Below are 18,644 nucleotides of genomic sequence, written 5' to 3' on the forward strand. Positions count from 1 at the left end.
GGAGGCCCTCCTGAGGCCTCGCTCAGGCACCGGCCAGGTGACACGAGAGAGACTTGTGCTTAGGGAAGCCCCCCCCACCCCCGTGTGGGGGGATGAGAATGTGACAGTGTGCCCGGAGCTTCCGCTGGAGGAGTGTGGCCCGGGAGGGACAGTAGGTCCTGCCTGGGAGGAGCGCGGTGGCTGCGGCTCGGGTGGGCGTGCGATGCCTCTGTTCGCTACTGCCTTCCCAGGTGTCTTCGGTCAGAAAGCAAAGCTGTGTGGAGGCCGTTGGTCCAGAGTGTAGACCGCGGTCACCTGCACTTCTGTGGAAGATCCGTCCGAGGCCAGGCCTGGTCGTCGGGGCTCTGAACACGGGCTCCAATGGAAGCTGAGGCAGCAACCGGCGCAGCTGGTGGCCACGGGGCTGGGACCGAGGTGACCTAGGCTCTGGTCGGCCCAGCCATTCCCCTCGGAGCCCCCTGGACGTGAGCCGTCTGGGGCCGAGGAGCCGCGCGGTTGCAGCCAGTGCCAGGCCTGGCCGGCAGGCTGTGCAAGAGCGGAGCGGGGGCGCTCTCTGTTCCTGGACCTGGGTCAGGACCGGGACCAGGGCAGCTCGTGGAGCGCAGGGGCCCTGAGCCGAGAACTCAGGAGAGGCGGGCTCCTCCCGGCCTTGGGGCAGGGATTGGGGTGCGGGGAGGGGGCTCTCGTCTGCGGAGCTGGGCCTGGAAAGACCACCGTGTGTCGGGAGGGTGTGGAGGTCAGAGAGACTCCAGTCGGGAAGAAAGAGTAACCGCCCCAAGAGACACATGGCTGTCGGAAGTTTAAGAAAGTTAAGGTAGGTTTGGAACAACGCTGCTGGGCGGTCCCTCGGCAGAGCGTGCCTCTGCGAGTCGCCTCTGTGTCCTCCGCTCGCTGGCGGAGGGGAGCAGGCGCGAGGTGGGCTCCCGGGTCGGTGAGGGGCCGGCGGTCCAGTGGGGCAGCGCTGGCGAGGGAAGGGGGCGCATTTCAGATCCCTGCTCTCGGAGCTCTGCTGCTCAGGGTCGTAAGACCCTCCAAATACGGTAGACGGACGTTGTCGGGTAACATAAACCTGGTTCCGTGAGAAGGAATTTGTGTGTGTTCATCTCAAAACGTGGGCAATAGAAGGAATTTGCAGTGAAGACACTGACTTACAACGAGATGATGCAAGTTACCAAACTTCCAAATGGTGACGTTTATTACTAAAAGGAGTGAAATTTTTCTTTAATCTCGACAGCGTCCCTCACTTGCAGATAGTGAAGAATGTAGTAATGGTATGACTTAAACAGTTACATTCGTTAAGGAAAGTTATTTTCATTTCGGAAGTAATCAAGCCATTTTTCCAGCTAAAAGAAGAGAAGAAAGGCAAAGGTAACGTTTTAACTGCTTCATCAGTGAGAAAAATCAGAACACAGTCGACATTGCCTTTTTGTCAATGTGCAAAACGATTGCCTGTATTAACAGACAGTTTACATGTACCAGGACATAAGGAGGGAGAAAAGAAAGTGCAGGTTGAGACCGATGTGTGAGAGAATCCACAGGAGGGCATCTGTGTCAGGTTAGTGGCTTCACCTCTGGAGTGAGGGCCCACCTGCACGGAACGGACCGTGTGGGTTTACTTCAGTCAGGCTACGTCAGGTGGCATTTCTTTGGAGATGGCGGATGGTACCCATAAGCAGGGTCCCGCTGGAGGACATTGTCAGGGAAGCACCAGATCAGCATCAGGGGCACATCTGCCCACACGTGAGCCACGGTTCTGCAGCGCGGGGCGGACCGCCACGCAGCAGGCCCGGCGGTGAGTGCAGGCCACATTGCTGTCACTAGAGCTGGGCTCCCCAGAGGCCCAGTGGGAAGAGCTGGGGGTCCCAGGGGTGCAGGAGCAGCACGGGGGGAGGCGGGCCCCTGCCCCCCTGCATTCACGCCCGTCTCCTCGCTGTACCTGCTCCCGGTGTTGAGAAGCCCTTGCTGGGGAAGTGGAGCGCGGCCCTTCCTGCCCCGTCCCTGCCCTCTGCGGGCCTGGTGTGGGGTGGGAGTCACTCACTGAGCGGCAGTCGGCTGCCTGATGGTCCTGTTGATGGTGTTCAGAGGGGGGGGACCCTTGGGCCAGGCCCGTCTCTTGGTCACGGTTGAACACAATACCTGCCAGAAAACCCCCGGTTTGTTCTGTGGTCCACACGCAGGAGGCCCTGGGATACCAGTGTGCTCTGCTCTAAAGGGACCAGGAATTCTCACGCCTGCCTTGGGTGTGTCCAGTGCTGACCTCTCAGGAGGAGCCTGGTGCCTGTCTGACCGTCCTGGCAGGCGTGGAGTGAGTTACTGAAATGGGCTGAATGAGGACCCGCCAGCGGGTGGAGGGCAGGGTCCAGCCGAGGCCCGTCTCGGCCACTCCTTGGGGCCTCCAGGGTTAGGATTGTGCTCTCACCGTGTTGCCAGGCAGCGGCTGCGCACCTGGAGACCTGCACCCACCTGTGACAGGCAGGACGGGAAGGGTGTGCACGTGTGATAGCCGTGTGAGCCCCGGCGTACCGTGAGGGGTGTGTGTTGGGGGCAGCGAGGTGGGCGCGAGAGGGGTGCTGCCCCAGACCCAGGCCCGGGCCTGCTCACCGAGGCTCCCCCGGGGCTGGCTGCGTCCACACTGTGACCCACCCCCAGGGGTGCCTGCTTCCCTGAGGTGTGGGACGATCTGGAACAAAATGTGTTGCCCGTTTGCATCCCAGGCTCTTCCACGTTGGGGTGGAAGCAGACTCCAGAAGCTGCGTCTGTGCTAACGCATGCGCCGGTTCTGGGGAGCGTTTGGCATTGCTTCCATCATCCTCAGGGGTGTCCACCTGCTTTGGGCCCCCCTCCGTGCGGCCGTCTCCTTCCTGCTGTTCCCCTGGGTGCCCGGCAGCCCCTGCTGGAGGACGGGCCCCAGCATCTCGGTGCCCGGTGCCTCGTACCCACCCTCGAGGGTGGTCCACGTCCTTGAGGTCATGTTGTCCGGGCTCGTGGACATGCTGTACAAGAGCAGTTTCGTTCTCTGGTTTTACACAAAGGCAACTGCACTTTTTCTTCTTTGAAGGCTGAGTTACTGACACTAGTCGGCACTTGGGGCCAGTGGTTTTTCAGTCTTTGCTTCCTGCCCATTTCCTGACACCTGGACAGCCCTGGGCAGGAGAGCGAGACTGACCAGGCCCCGAGCCTGGCTCCCCCTCCCTCCTGCACCCTCATCTGGACTCTCGGTCCTCCTACGTAACTGACCAGCAGCACATCCTCGTCCCTGGCAAGATTAACAGTGACTCTGTCGTGGTGCTGACTCGATGTCACGACAGGACAAGCTGGAGGCTGTCGGTTGACTGTGGGTGGGCGGCCCGTGTGGCAGTGAGAAGAGAGGTCGTGACGTCTGGGAGGCACCTTTACGGTAAGTTTCTGGGACGAAAGGTACGGAGCATTGGAGACGAGACCTGTAAGGCTGAGCTGAGCTCGGTCCAGAGGGGGTGGGCCTCCACCCAGGACGCCTGGAGGACCCGGGGGATGGTACCCAAGCTAAAAAAAAAGGGTGAAAAACAGAAACAGTTCATTTCATTCACTCTCCCGAATATTCGTCTGCTCCAGCGGTCCATAGCGTCTTGGGCTTGTTACCTGGGTCTCTCCCCTGGGCTCTCGGGAACGCCCTTCGGTTTTTAAGTGGGGCGACCGTATAACTTACTGTCCAAAGTGGGACTCTTGAGATGAAAGGGAGCACTCTGATGACCAGGCTGGATGTTGGATGTTTGCCGGGCCCGGCGGGAGTCTGTGGGACCCGCACTGCGTTCTCCGTGCACCCCGGGGGAGCCGTGGGCTTCGTGCGTGTAGGAAAGCGCCTGTCATCCTCCCACACGCCCCACACGGAGGGCGTCTAACAGAGAAATGGGCTTACGGTTGTTAGACGGGGTGTGAAAAGTCCTTGTATTTGGAGCCCTCTCAGCCCTCCCCTGGAATGGCTTCAGCCACGGGCATTGTGTTTTTGTGGCCATGCTGAGCTTTTCTGCATGGACACCATCTTCCTCGTCAGTCGTTTGGGTGCAGGTGTCGTATACCCTGTGCAGCGTCTTCTCCCGCTCTTGCAGGTGAGGTGCGGGTGCAGCTTCCCAGCCTGGGGGTGGGGGATGGCTGGGCGGCAGGCGGGCGGCCTGTCCCCCACTCCCCGGCTCAGCGCAGGTAACTCAATTTCTCTGCCTCTGGTTTTCACATTTCAAGCACGGAAGCAGCTGTTAGGGGAGAAGATGACTCTCACGAGGTTGCTCTGGGATTAATTAAAACCTGTCAGCGCTCCACGCCACTAGGGCCTCGCGACAGCATCTGTTCTTGCCCTGTGCCGCGTGTCCACCAGGAACGCGCCCGGCAGGAGCGGGGTCAGCCAGCCTGGCCCAGAGGGAGCTCACGGGCGCACCTGTCAGTAAACCCAGGCCTCCAGCAGGTAGGAAAGACTGGCCAGGCTGAGCGAAAGCTTTAGGCCTGTCTGCAGGGCAGCCTGGTCTGGAAACCAGGTAAAAACTAGCTTTTGGGGCCTCTCAGACGCAGTACGTCGTGGTCTCCGTGGAATCCGCTCGGAATTCACCCGGGTGTAGGGAAATGGCAGTAACGTGGGTGCTGCTCTGGTTTTCAGTTGTGTTACTGGCAGCCGGACAAGTGATGGGGCGCCGGCCAGCCCCCTGGGAGCCCCCAGCCCTGAAGCCACTGCTTGCCTCAGATGACGGGCATTTGTGCTGTTGCTTTTCTATGTAGCTATGTTACCTCAGGGTGTGTGCATGTGAGTATGTAACCTGCCTGTGTAGGTACCATTTTGTGTCATGCAGTTACTGGAATGCACAAAAGTCTTTCTCATCTTCACAAAGTGTTGCAGACAGAATCACAAGACACACACCCCAGCATGGACGACGCAGAGAGCTGCGAGGAGCAGGCATGTTTATTTGGTTCACTCCAGGGCTGCGGCAGCCACGCGGTTGTAAAAAAGGAACGGAAAGTAAGATGTACAAAAACATGAAATATCCCTTTAGAAAGTAACATCATCAGCCATGTATTTCCTATGGATCCTCCCTCCCTCTCCTGTGTCCCCACGCCCTGAAAGAAGACCCCCCCAAGCGCAACCAAACTGTGAGAAGGAACAGGGGGTGAGTATGTAACAGAAAAAAAAAACTGAATTTAACGGGAACATGCTCTAATCTTTAGTTTATTTCTGGTTAAAAATATAGCAATCCAGTGCAGTGTAGTAAAGAAATCTGCTTCAAAGGTAGCAGAGAAACAGCTGAACATAAGCAAAGCAAGGCAGGGTCCACGGACGGCCGTGCCCAGGACCTTCCCAGGCGTGGGTGCAGGGGCCCCGTCTGGACGGGCCCGGGCCCCACAGACACATCCATGCACGTGGCCGGGGCTGCTCCATGGCTGGGACCATGGGGCATCCAGACCGTCCGGGACCTTATTCTTTTGTTTGGACAGTGGGACAATGCTGGCAGGGAGGGCAGACACACCAGGAACCTGGTTTGGATTGAAACAAGGTATGTTGCATATTTTGGAGATGGATATGTCATGATTTCTCAGGAATTGTCAAGCCACTGGGTTTCAACCACATTCCTGTCCTGGGACCCGACCAGCTCCAGAGTATGGATGAGGCATCTGGAAGCAATACGCATATCTGTGAGGGAAGTCAAGGCAGGCACAGGACAAGAATGTGAAAACCCGTGGGCTCAGTGACACTGAGGGAGGACGACATCGTGTGAGGGCCGTCAGGGCCGCGGACATCTGACAGCCTGGACGCACATCCTGCATCCTCAGCGCAGAAACGCCACGTGCTCCAAGCCCAGGCCCAACGGCAGGCTGTCCAAGTGAGGCCTTCCCCCATGCCCGCGCTGCTCCCTGGCCCCCTGGATGCCCACAGCACAGCAGCCCTGGGGTCTGGGGGTGGGGGGGTGACTGGGGAAAAGAAGGACTTTGCCTTAAGACTCAGTGTCGGGGCAGCGCAGGAGGGCCGGGTTGTGATGTTTCATGGGCAGAAGAGAAAGCAGGTCTCTGCTTCCCTAAGTCAGTGTGCAGCACAGATTTAAAGTAGAAAAAGGCCCAGGCCGCTGCCAGCTGGAGCGGGCGCCCTCTCCCGTGCCTCACGCCCGGGCTTGCCACCTGCTAGCCGCCTCGCAAGCCGCCGGACGCTCCAGGGGCTCTGCCTCTGGTTGCCTCCTTTTCCACGTCCCAGACGGGGATGTGACGACGGTGGTGACTGTATTTTTTGCCATTGATTTGCCGGGATCCCTTCTCTTTCCACGTCAAGCTGGAGGGTCGGCGTGCTGGCCTCCTTCTGCCATGCCACACAGCAGAGTGTTATACAAGCAAAGAATTTTGGCTAAGATCCAAAAAACATGACCCAGAAAAAAAGGCAAACTGTGAGTAATACCCAATTACGTGGTTCTGTGAGAAGACCAGGAAGTTGTCGTTGGGTGTCCGAGCTACGAGCCTTCCCTTCTGTCGTTCTGCTTTTAATGTCCCCCGTTTGTACACCAGCTGCTTTTGCTAATGCGACAATCTCCTCAGATGAAAAAGTTAATAAACAAAATGGCGACTCCGATGTTTAGCAAGATCACCATGGCGACCAGGATAGGCGCCGAGCCCTGGAACGGAAGCAGAAGAGGGGAGGTGAGCCCAAGGCCACACCCCCTCCTCCTGAGCGAAACTAGGGCTTCCCAGAGGGTCGGGGGAACGGAAGGCTCAGGCAGCAGTTAGAGGCTCCCCCGAGCTTCTCAGTGTGGAGTCCTTGGGGCTTTGACCCCTTCAGACCTGCGCGCCTGGGTCCCAGCATAACCACCCGAGCTCTGCACACCTGGGACGCCAGGTGCAGCCTGCCCAGCGTGGCCCCAGACCTGGCGACGGGAGAGCCCTCTCAGTTCAGTGAACAACTGCCCAGGAGCTGCGCGGCCGCCAGGAGACCCTCGCTCTCCTGGGGCACGAGCCCACCTGGTGCTTGGACCACAGCCTCTCCCCCCCGGACCCGCCGTCCTTGAGCCTCTGCAGTGATGGTGCCAAGGCCATGGTGCTAGACAAGGATGAGGGGCGCCAGCCACCCCGACCACCCCGGGCCTCTGCTGGAAGCCCCCTCCCGTGGAACCACTCAGCGGTGAGTACATGCCCAGCTGGAGGTGGCCACGTGCTCGTGCCGCTGCCCGAAGCAGCATTGTTTTAAAGCACCCAAGACGCGCTTGAAGAGGTTTTAAAGCCACAACACGGTTCAGTGGGCTAAATATAGAACCCCTTCCTGCATCTCCCACCCTGCCCATCATTCGGCTTCCTAAAATACCCACACGCGCACCACATGCGTTTCTGGAATAGAGCTGGTATCTAGGTCCCAGCGGGAGCACCTGGGTTCAGAGAGGGCAGGCGCGTCACAGGAGCTAGCCCACCGCCCAGACGGATGCTCACAGTGGCCTCGAGGGCCGCCTTCCAACAGAAAGCTTCTCGGCCCCGGGGTCCGCCTGGCAGGTGCTGAGTCCCAGAGGGCCCCGTGGGGATGCCCCGCAAGGCAGGCGCTCGGCTTCCTCGTGTTCAGATGGGGCTGAGCACGCTGTGCCCAGCAGCGGGTGAGGGGCCTGATGGCCGTTTGCACAGGGCGTCAGCGCTGGGCCGTGGGGCTGAGAAGGCGTTTCACGGGCCATTCCCGCTGCCATTCGGTCAAGGGAGCGGGGAGTGTCTGCTTATGGGTGGGAGCCGGTGGGCCAAGGGCCGGCCAGGAGGTCCCTCCTGGGTGCGAGTGCCCCAGCCCTCAGCCTGGCCCAGGACCTCTGTTCTTTCCTCAACATTGCCCGCCCTCCACGGGAGGAGTGTGCTTAGGGCGGGTCTCACCCGTGAGGCGTGGTCCTCACCCGTGAGCGAGACCCAGCGCCCGCCACGGGGCCTGAGGAAGCCGAGTCACGGCCCCACCCCGCGCGTCTGATCCCACAGGCCTGGGGGACTCTGTCCCTCTCACCCACGTGGGAGCCAGACCCGTGTGTGTCCTGCCTGCTCTGGCCTCTGTGTTTCCCTCCAGGACGCAGGACGTCCCTCCAAGGTGAGGACCGTCCTAGGCAGCAGGGGGAGGTCTGGGGGCAAGGGTGGGGTCTCATGCTGCCCCGTTTCTTCTGGGGAGCTTCCAAAACCACCCAAGTGCATTTGCTGAAAAGATGGCACCTGGGAGTAGCCCTCACGTGGACCCGTCAAAAGCAGTGCAGCCTGCACCCGTGTGGGCTTCCTGCAGAGGAGGGTCCTGAGAGCTGGAGGGTCGGGGGAGACCCAGGGGGACGGGCTCTCAGCCCCCAGACCGCTGGTGTCCACTCACCGTGCTGGCCTTGAGCTCATCCCCGTCCTCCTCGTCCGATTCCAGCGCCACCGGTGAGGACCTCTGGGGCGGAGAGAAGGTCAAGTCCCAGCGCAGCAGCCGGGGCTCCGCCCGGCCCCCCAGCCGCAGGCTCTCCAGCCTCTGAACCGCGGGCTCCGCGCACGAGGCCGGCCTGGCGTGCTCCTTGTTCTGGGACTTGGACCGCGGTCTCTGGGCCCCGAAGCCCCGGTCCTCGGTGCCCCCCTTGCTGTAGCGTCTTTTCGGGGGGTGCACCTCCTGCGTGTATGAGTCCATCCGCAGTAGGGGCTTCATCTCCATCTCGTAGTTGCTCAGCTTCTCCTCGTCCAGCTCCAGCAGCTTGGTGCTCCCCGGGCCGGGGTTGCCGGCCCGGTGGTGGGAAGTCCAGGAGAACGTGGTGGGGGACCCCGTCCGCCGCTCCCGGGGCTTGGGGTTGCTGGGCTGCCTGTGGCCTGGGCCCCGGGCCCGGAAGGCTTCTGCAGGCTGGCCGCTGCGGAGGGCGCCGCTGCGGACGCCCCTGGAGCCCCCGGCCTTCTCCTCTCCCCAGCTGTTCCGGGCGCAGTCCCCTCCCCGGCCCTCCAGGAGCATCTGGATGTCCCCACCCCGCTCCTCGTCCACCGAGACCTGCCGGGAGAAGTGGGCCACCTTGTTCCTCGAGGCGGGGGCTGGTGGAGGGGTGGCCGTGGGGCTGGCGGGGAAGCTCTGCAGGGGGCTGTCGTCGGGGGTGGTGCCCTTGCGGTACAGCTCTGGGCTCTCCTGCTGTAAGGGTGTCCCGGTGGAGATGACCTCGATGTCGTCACTGGAACGCTGACGCTTCGGCCGCTGGTACTCGAGCCCTGGATCAGGGAGGAGACGGGGAGCACAGAGGTGGGTTACTCGGACCTTCTGGGCGGAGGCCCAGTCTCACCTGAGGATGGCAGGGGACCAGGACCGGGCTATGGTGGCAGGTAGCCAGGGCACTCGCTGCCCACCAGCAGGCTGTGGGGCAAAGACAGTGGGAGGACAGTGTTCCCAAGGCCCCTAATAGACCCCCCAACCCCCCTCTGTGGGCACTTCAAGGATGACCAGATTAGGACGGGCGGGGTGGACAGTCGTTCTGGTCCAGGCCCCCAGCTGCAGGGGTGACCCAAGGCCCGAGAGCATGCTGGCGTGGCCTGCTCGGGGATTCTGAGGTCCCACCCCCGTGGACCCCTCCTGACGATAAAAGAAACATCTCGTGCTAGGTGATGTTCTACAAGGCAGGACTTGGACTGTTAGTGGCTGAATTCCAATGTTTCTGTTCCCTATCTTGGGTCCTGGGGTTCTCAAGGCTGCGCCAAAGGCCAGGAATCCTACCAGCAGGGCCAAGAACTGCAGGCTCTGGGAGGAGAGCTCAGGGGGTGGGCCCAGAACACATTCCACCCCAAAACCTTGAGAGGCTTCCACTCGCTCTGGGAAGCGTGAGTCTGAGAGGAGTGAGCCTGACCCAGGTGGGGTGGCGCGTTGGGCTGGGAGGATTGCGGCCTCAACGAGCCTCTCCGATCAGTAACCCCCCTGCTCCAGCCTCCCTCAGGCCCGTCCCCCAAGGGGGGACGAGGGTCTCGGATCTGGCTGACGCGCAGTGGCTCCTAGCTCCTTCCAGCCCCCCCAGCCCCACCCCGAGGACAGGCGGGAGCCCCCCCGTGTCCCAGAGCTGTGCTGACCAACTCGGCCACTGCCAGTCACGCGTGGCTACTGATGGATTAGGTGAGACGAGGTGAAGCTAAAGATGCAGACCCGTGGCCGCAGTCCCTGCGTGGCGGGCAGCAGCCTCGTCGGACAGAGCAGTCACAGAAGGTTCTAGCATAACCCTGGGGGGAGGAGCGCACACAGAGTCTCGGGGGAGAAGCAGACGGGGGGATGCAGTGGGCTGATGGTGGCTGCGGGGCAGAACCGTCGGATGTGCCTTGGCAACCCCCCGGCTGCCCTGCCCCCACCGGCACCGGGACTCACCGTTTTCCCTGTGCTGGAAGGAAGGGGAGAACTCTTTGGCAGTGATCCTGGCGATGCGCGCTTCCTCCTGGGCCTTCTGAGCCGCGGTGAGGGCCGCCTCGGCCTTGGCCCGGGAGTGGGAAGTCCTGGGCAGGAGAGACAGGGAGGGCGGTGAAGGCACGGGGTGGGGGGCGGCTGCAGCAGAGGGGCCGGGACAGGGTGCCTGAGACCTCACTCACTCGGCAAACGTCCCCGGGCACTACCCAGGCCAGGGTGCCCACCAGCTGCTCTGGGCACGGAGCAGACCGCACCTGAGCAAGAGCTGGACCTACCTAGCCTGGGATGAGTCTTCATCCGGGGTGAACCCAGGTCCTGCCGTGAGGAGGCTCCCTCCTTCCTCTGGTCCGGCTACAGGCTAGAGACCGCAGCCCATGACTGACTCATGTCAACCTCCGGGGACGGGCAGGTGCTCCGTGTGGACCTGACCAGAGATGACGGTCTGGGGGCAGCTGTGCCCCCCCCCCCACCCGTGGGTAGAGCGGGCCACACTCCAGGGTGAGCAACTGGCCAGCCTCGAGCAGGAAGGGGGGGGGCTCGACGGCAGGACCAGCCAGCCCTCAGGAGAGGGCGCAGGGCACGAGGAGTACGGCCCGCACGTCCCATCCTGGCCTGCCCCTGGTGCCTGCTTGGCCTCCCCCCGGCCTGCATGAAGGGGCCTCACTCGTCCCAGCGCCTTGCACCTGGGCCCCCGGCCAAGCAGTTCTTCCGCCCAAACCCTGTCCCCTGGAAGCTGGCGTCACTAGCCCTGTGTGCGTGGAGTCTGAGCCCTGATCTCCAGGTGCCGAGAGAAGGCAAGTCTGTGGCCCGGGATGAGGCCCGACGCCCCTTGGCAGCTGGGGTGGGGGGGCGATGGACACAGCCAGTGACGCCACTGCCCTTGGGTAGGGCGCACGCCCCAGGGTGGACACGGGGGCCGCGAACCCACATGAGCCGATGACACCGCCCTGACACTGCCAGCAGCACTACCTCCCGCCCGGCGCTCAGCTGCCCCCCCAGCTGAGTCCGTGTGAGACCCTTCAGGGGGCGGCACTGGGTGCCTGAAGCAGGACAGCACCCTGCTTCTGAGGGTCTCACCTGCCTGCGGCTTCCATTTCTTCCTGCTTGGTGTCCTGGCTCCAGAGGCCCTGCTTCCCACCGGGGAAGCCGAGGCAACGACGACTGATCCCCCGAGACGAGGGCAGCCTGCCCCCCTGCCCCTGTTACCCCCTCCACAGGCTTAACCTGAAGACCCCTCACTCCTCGTGAGCCACTGGCTTCTGTTTCTTCAAAATGCCACTGTGCTAACCAGGAAGAGTTTACAAGAAGAAAACCAACGTATGACGTACACACACGCACAACATGTACATCATCACATGAACATGAGTCCAGGACGCGGAGCAGCAAGTGGGCTCCAGGCCTCTGCCACCCGCCACCCGCCGCGTCGCCTGGGAGCAGGACCCAAAGTCGGGAGAAACCCATGTGCAAAAGCGCAGCGTTGGGCGAAGTCTATCCTTTGCGTGGTTTCTTAGAAATGGGGAAAGACAAGTGTCACTCAGTGTGGCTGCATCCCGTGCCCCTCGGAGTGAAAGCTGAGAAGCACTGCCTTGTAGAAGATTCCTTGGGAACTCCGTGGTTATAATTCCAGCAGAAGAGGGGCAGGAACCTCAGGGGGCAAAGCCAGGAATAAAACACAAATTATGAATACTTAGTTTATCATCAGTTGTGAACACATCAGTTGGTAAACGGTGGCTGCAGCCCACAGGCTCCCACGCGGTGCCCCCCAGCTGTGGCCAGTGCATTCCGCTGCAGCCCTAACGGCACAGCCACGAGTTTACGGCACAGGGGGGCTTTCCTGTCCCGCCCTGAGTTGGAGGCTGGTAGAGGCACGTACGTATCTCAAGAACCGGCAGTGTCACGTCAGAAGTGAGGGTGCAGGTCAGACCTGGTGATGGCCAGTGTGAGGCCACGGTCACCCAAGGTCCATCTGGGGGGGCCAGAACATCGGGGACAGAGAGGAAAGGACAGAGGGCAGGGTGTCCGGCTGCGTGGGGGTCCCATCGGGTGAGCCTACTCCCCACCACTTCTCCCACTCCTGCCCCATCTGCTGGGCTGGGACCCCGGTGAGCAGCCCCAGCACAGACACCCCGACTCGGAGACCCAGGGCATCCCCTGAAATCGTACCCAAGGTGCTCTGCATGCTTTCTCCTTCCCCTGCAAGCAGGGGGTCCACGGCTTTCATTAGATCCCATGAGGCCCCAAAGCCTAAACACGCTGGTCTGGACATGGCCAGCCCCGGACGGGTCGACCTGGTCCCCTTGCCACAGGGCGGCTTCCGTAGCCGAGAAGCACTCTGTCACGGCATGGCCCCAGCTCAGCCCAGAACCAGCTCGTGGGCCCGAGCTCGCCTCTGCTGGATGATGTGGCTTCTCCAGAACGTACCATGGGTTTGGCTTTGGTAGTAACGGTTTATTGAGATATAACTCAGAGCATACAGCTCGCCCCTCTAAAGCATACAATTCAGTGGTTTTTAGTCTGTTCGCGGAGCTGTACAGCCATCACCCGAGCCAATTTTAGAACTTTCCACCACCCCCAAAGGACCCCATTACCTTTATTAATCACCCCATTTCCCCCAAAGCCTCCCCACCAGCCCTAGGCAATCAGTAGAGTTGCCTGTTTTGGACGTTTCACGCACGACTGAGTTGACTGGGGTGAAACACACGTCACAAGGTGCACCACCTGGGAGGTCCCGGGTCAGGGGCGTCCAGCACGTCCACGGGCCATGCAGCCACCACCTCTAGTTCTCGCACCTTCCCACCACCCCAGAGAGAGCCCCATCTCCAGGGCAGCCACTCGCTCCTGCACCCCCCGCACCAGGAGTCTGAGCCACAATTCAGCGTTGACAAAGCCCCTCCCATTGCTGCACAGGTGGCGCCCACCCCGCTTCCCAGCCACGCGGTGGGGCCAGTCCTGGGCTGCTCCTGGGGTCTGAGCCAAGCGCCCCGCCACGCTGTGCTGCCCCTGATCCCGGGGACCCGGGGTCGTCGCTGGCAAATGAGCATCACGGCTGACCAGACGGGGCGCCCCCGAAGTTGGTGACAGCCACCCTGAGCCTCCTGCAGGCCCTCAGAGACCATGTCTGGGACGGGCCCGGCCCTCGGGTGCAGTGTGCTTCCGTCACAGACAACGGAACCCCGAGAAATAAACGTGTCAGGGCCGTGCACCTAGCGGTGAAGGCACCCCGAGTGAGGAGGCTGTGAGGACGGGAGGTCCGGGGCAGCTGAGGGGGACAGGGCTGTCGCGTCCCCAGGCACACCCGTCATCAGAGCGGTTGTCTCGTAGCCCTAAGAGCGATAGGGACAGAGTAAAAGGACAAAGTAGGTGATTAAATAGTTAATCCCACTAGGGGATTATAAGTAAAGAAAAAAGTATGGGAGACCCCTGTGAGTTAATGATCACTCAAGAAAGCAGGTTTGCTTAACCACAAAACCAAGCAGGCTTGCTTAGCAACAAAACTATGCAACAGGAGCATGAGACACATCCCCAAACAATAAAACAATGGCGCCACGAGACCCACGTCCTGCCCAGTGAGCTCACTAAGTTAATGATTCCTAGGACACGCTCCTGTGTGTGCACTGAAAACAAAAATATAAGGAAAAGGTGACGTTATACTAAAACCTGAGATGATTTACCATTTTTAGCATATGTTACCACCTTTTCGCTCATTTCCATTGTGCCATGACAGTCCTGGCTTGACCATGTAGAGACGAGAAAACTCCCCTGCTGGACGTGGGAGAGGATGGAACTGTGACGTCTACTCAAGAATGAGGAAGAAGGTGGTCTTCACCCTCCCTGCCACCTCCCTCACTTTTCCTTTGATTATAAAACTAGCCCACTAAGTTCTGGGTACAGCACCCTCCCGCCCGCCCACCTGTAAGCCTCACAAGTGTCTTATTCTGGTAAATCACTTCTTATCTGTCACTTTGCCTCTGGCTGAATTCTTTCTGCGCTGAGACACAAGCAGCAGGAGCTGCTCAGAGCCCCCAGCGCCACCTAGCGGTTCCAAGAGCAGCCCGACGCGTGCACTGACAGCCGAGCATCTTAAGGTCAGGAGGGAGGATGGAAGCCGGGGGTGAGTACAGAGTGGGCGCTGGAGGGCTCTGAGCTCCCCAGGGGCCAGGGCAAGCACGGAACGGCGTTGATGCCATTCAGGGCACTTGCCAGACATAAATCAAACCCTTGGCTCAGGAGAGAGGTGGCCGGGCCGGGCTCTGGGCCTGGAGGAAGTTTCTGGGCCTCAAGGTTTCTGGGGTGTGGGGGGGCTTCCCGTAAAGACCCCCAGTGCAGGACGTGGGGCCCTGCAGGGTGAGTTCAGTGCCAAATGCAAAAGGCTGGAACGACCCAGAGACCAGCACTGTGGGCCTGGGAGGGGCCCACGCGGGTCCGTGTAGGTTGGGTGGCTTGGGGCCGACACCCCCCCTCGCCCCCCCGAGGACCGTTCCCTGGCGCCTGCTAACAGCAGGTCCCTACACCTGACAGCTACTGTTCTGAAAGCGACAAGTGCCAATGGTTGTGGAGCCCAGACGGGGCTCTGGACCAAGAGGTAGGACCGACCCCCCCAGAGGGATGGGGCGGCAGGAACACAACCGACAGAGGCGGGGCCGGACTGTGGGGACGCTGGGGGGGCGGCGGGTGGTCAGAGCCTTCAGAGCGACGGCCAAGTGCAGCGCGCCGGACAGTTACGGGGACGGGGACGTGAGCGAGGGTCTGTGTATTTTGAAGCAGTGGGTTTGATGGCTCCTCGCTCAGAGGAAGGACATGAACATTCCCTAAATAAGCGCCCACGTCGAAGAACCCAGCTTAAATCCCTTCAAAGGTCAGGCTAACAGGCATCATTCCAGCGCATTTCTGCACACACTTCCCAATGGCACGCATGTAAACACACGTGTGCTGTCCCCTCTGTCCCTGATGGACACGTGGCTCAGACACAACAGCCTCTCCGGGGAGGGGTTCGTCCAAAAGGCCGACAGAGGCCCAGCTTTCACAGTATGTGCTTCCCTGTTTGTCCCGAACCCTCGGAAGTAAAAACAAAAGCACCTCCTGCCCAGCCGACTGCTCTGGGTGGGGCTGGTCTGCTCCTAGGGAGGCCCTCCCTGCTGGACAGTGAGAGCCGGGTCGCCGCCCTCAGGTGGCTGCGTGGACACCTGACTTGGGCCCGGGCCTCAAAGCCAGCGCGGTGGGTGTGGCTGAGCCCCACCCCCCAGATCTGGTCCCCATTTGGACGACCCTTGACTGTTGGCTCCCACAGAGGAGGGCCCGCTGCGCCCGCCTGCTCGGGACGCCCCCTCATACACACACACACACACACACACACACACACACACACACACACAGCCAGAGGGATCGAAGGGGCCATGATCTGGTTCCCGCAGCTTTGCTTAGTAAAAACACACGGACGTTAATTCCCCAACATCATACGTATATTTACACATATACGTTCACACGTATATAAAAAGAACATGCTGCGGCAACCCTAAAATAAAATTAAATCAAGGCGACTGCATTTAATAGAGAAGAAACCTCCCAAGGCATCGCAAAGGCTCCCCTGAAGTGAGACTTGCAGGACTCGGCCGGCAGCCAGGTAACGGCTCCTGTGGGCACCGGTCCCTCCGGGGACACCAAGGAGGGCCGGGCCAGCGTTGTGAGCCGGGCTGCGAGCCCCCGGGCCCCCACCTCCTGACGGCAGCTCCACCCACGTGCCCGGCAGCGCCTGCACCCCCGGCTCCCCGAGAGGAGGGCCCTGCGTTCCTGCCGACCAGGGAGCAAGGCGGGCAGGGCCCCCTCCAACGTGGGACACCATCTCCCATAGACAGCGCAGGGGATGGATAGCCAACCACAGGGCTGCACGAGACAAAGCCACAGGCGTGTCGGATGGGTGGACGGGCGGGGTGTGCGGTGACCTGCCTGTGTCCCTCCCAAACTTTGACCATCTGGGAACCTGGGAATGTGACCTTATTTGGCAATGGGTGTGATAAAACCCTAGATGGCCTGGCCCCTCCAAGTGTCTGACTCAGCAGGTCTGGGGCGGGGCCCGGGAACTTGCATTCCTAGCACCCCTGGATGAAGCTGCTGGTGGTCTGGAGGCCCCACTCTGAGAACCACTGCAGGAAAATGGGAGCCTAGGTCTGCCCTGACCGCTCCTGCCCAGCGGCTACTGCACGTCTGCAGCCAGCCCTCTACACTCTGCCGACACGTGGTGAACCCACTCAACGCGCTCCTGCACCCGGATCGAGGTGTGCCCGCCCCCAGTGCCGCCCCGGGCCCTCCAGCTCTCCTCTGCCCAAGTCGGGGCGTGCCGTCCCACTCGTGGCCACCACCTTCCCCCACCCAATCCACACCTGACTTTCTCCGCTCGCCCTGTTCCTTGTTTCTCCTCCAACCTGAGCCCCCTCCTCCAGCCGGGTGTGTGATACCCCATCCTGGTTTTCAGGGGACGCAGCCTCCAGGCAGCTGTCACCAGTGCTGGTCGCCAAGGGGCTAAAACAGGCCTGGGGATCTCCGAAGAGAGGCCCCCTTCCTGCCCATTCACGTCCAGATTCAATTCAGCACTTGTTGAGCGCCTACTGTGTGCGTGCTGGGACGCCCGGGGTTAGGAGTTGTCCACACGCTGCGTCGTGACACCTGTTGGCGGCCAGCAGTCCGGCTCGTTTCCACGTCCGTGACGACCCTGAGGTCGGTGTGGGGATCGCTTCTTGCTGACAAGTGAGGAAACCGAGGCACAGGGTCTGGGCATCCATGTCCCTTCGCTGGTTCGGCCCAATCGAGGATCCAAGTTCTCTTCCAGCTCAAAAAGGTGCCCCGAGTCCACAATAAGTGATCGATCCAGAGGGTGAGTGACACAGGCTGTCGTGAGCATCTGCCTGGGAAGGGCCTGTACTGGGGTGAATAGCACCCCCAGCAAATTCACGTCCACCCAGAGCCTGCGAACGTTGCCTTATCTGGAAATAGGGTTTGTGCAGATGTAATTAGTTAAGATGGGGTCACGCTGGATGAGAGTGGCCCTGAATCCAATGACACACGTCCTTCCATGGGGAAGAGGCCATATGAAGGCAGAGGCAGAGATTGGGGGGGATACGCCGGGGCGCCCAGGAGCTGGAAGAGGCAGGAAGGACCCTCCCCCGGGCCCTCGGCAGGGAGCACGGCCCCGCCCACACCTGGGCCTCAGACTCCTAACCTCCAGACTGCGAGAATAAACAGCTGCTTTCAGGACCCTGGCTTGCGGCTGTTAGTTACAGCAGCCCCAGGTCACTACCGCAGGCAGCGAGGGGTCCTGCTTGCGCTGCGGGGACGGGGCTCCCAGGGAGCGGCAGGTACAGGCACACCTGGGCACAGCTGGGGAGGTTTCGTCTGCTCGGGAAGCAGCGGTTTTGCACGCCTGCCTGGGTGCGCTGTAGGGCCAGGGCTGGGGCTGAGGATGGGACAGGTACACACGTTTCTCTGGCCACATGAACGACCGTCTTTCAGAGGTGCAGATGTGCCTTGGGCACATTTAGGGGGAAAAGCTCCAAACGGAAGTCAGGTGTCATGGGGTCCCACCTGCCCTGTTCCTCCTCCCGACGGCCCTGCAGGGTCCCGCAGCAGCCTCAGGAACCCCACGTGTGATTCCAGCTGGGGCCGTCAGGCTGGGCGTGAAGCACTCGGTGCCAAGGTCTCCTCGACAGGCCCAGAGGTTCTTGGGGCCCCAAGGAAGGAGGGACGAGGCCCAGTCTGCCCGACAGCCTGCGGCCCTGCCCGTGCTGCCCAAGGCTGTGACCCAGCTCCACGTCCATCTCTCGTCCCCACAGCCCCCAGACAAAGGGGACACCGGCCCTTGTCCTCCGGCGCTCATGCTGTCTTCCTGGCAGGTCATGCTGGCGATGGTGTCTGGACCTCGTAACCACCACCTGTTCCCTCTGTTTTTATAACAGCTTAATTGAGGTTGATCCACACTGCTCTAAGACCCCGTCTTCACGTGGCCATCTTCTCTGGTACAGTGGTCCCCTGACCTCTGTAAGGGCACCAGTTGTTGGACTCAGGGCCACCCTCATCCAGGATGACTGCATCTCCAGATCCTTCATTCAGTTCCATCTGCAAAGACCGTCTCCCCAGGAGGGCTGCTCTCAGTTTCCAGGTGGACGTGTCTTCTAGGGGGTACCGTTCAGCCCACTTGAGGCGGGGATGGAGGCTGGCACTGTTTGGGCTGAGGGGCAGCCCCAGCCCCGGCCACGCCTGCTGAAGGGTGCTTTCATTCTAACTGTTGTTGGCAAGGCTGCCTCGAGGGCAGTGC

At 61.2% G+C, this 18,644-nt stretch overlaps 1 protein-coding gene across 2 annotated transcripts in view; it reads right to left on the reverse strand.

The window, feature by feature from the left end:
* Positions 1–4,924: 4,924 nt before the first annotated feature.
* The window catches only part of JPH3 (junctophilin 3), an 81,552-nt gene continuing 67,832 nt past the window's right edge, over positions 4,925–18,644 (reverse strand). Inside the window, exons 3-5 of one of the 2 annotated variants that reach the window (XM_061173360.1) lie at positions 10,304–10,428; positions 8,315–9,168; positions 4,925–6,617 (exon numbers count right to left, since the gene is read on the reverse strand). In XM_061173360.1, coding sequence (XP_061029343.1) covers positions 6,537–6,617; positions 8,315–9,168; positions 10,304–10,428 — 1,060 coding nt within the window. In that variant the 3' untranslated portion in view covers positions 4,925–6,536. Of the gene's footprint in view, positions 6,618–8,314; positions 9,169–10,303; positions 10,429–10,616; positions 10,698–18,644 lie in introns of those variants that run through there. The other variant, XM_061173361.1, reaches the window with a different exon arrangement.

Source organism: Eubalaena glacialis, chromosome 18 (genome assembly GCF_028564815.1).
Source record: "Eubalaena glacialis isolate mEubGla1 chromosome 18, mEubGla1.1.hap2.+ XY, whole genome shotgun sequence".
Lineage (NCBI taxonomy): Eukaryota > Metazoa > Chordata > Mammalia > Artiodactyla > Balaenidae > Eubalaena > Eubalaena glacialis.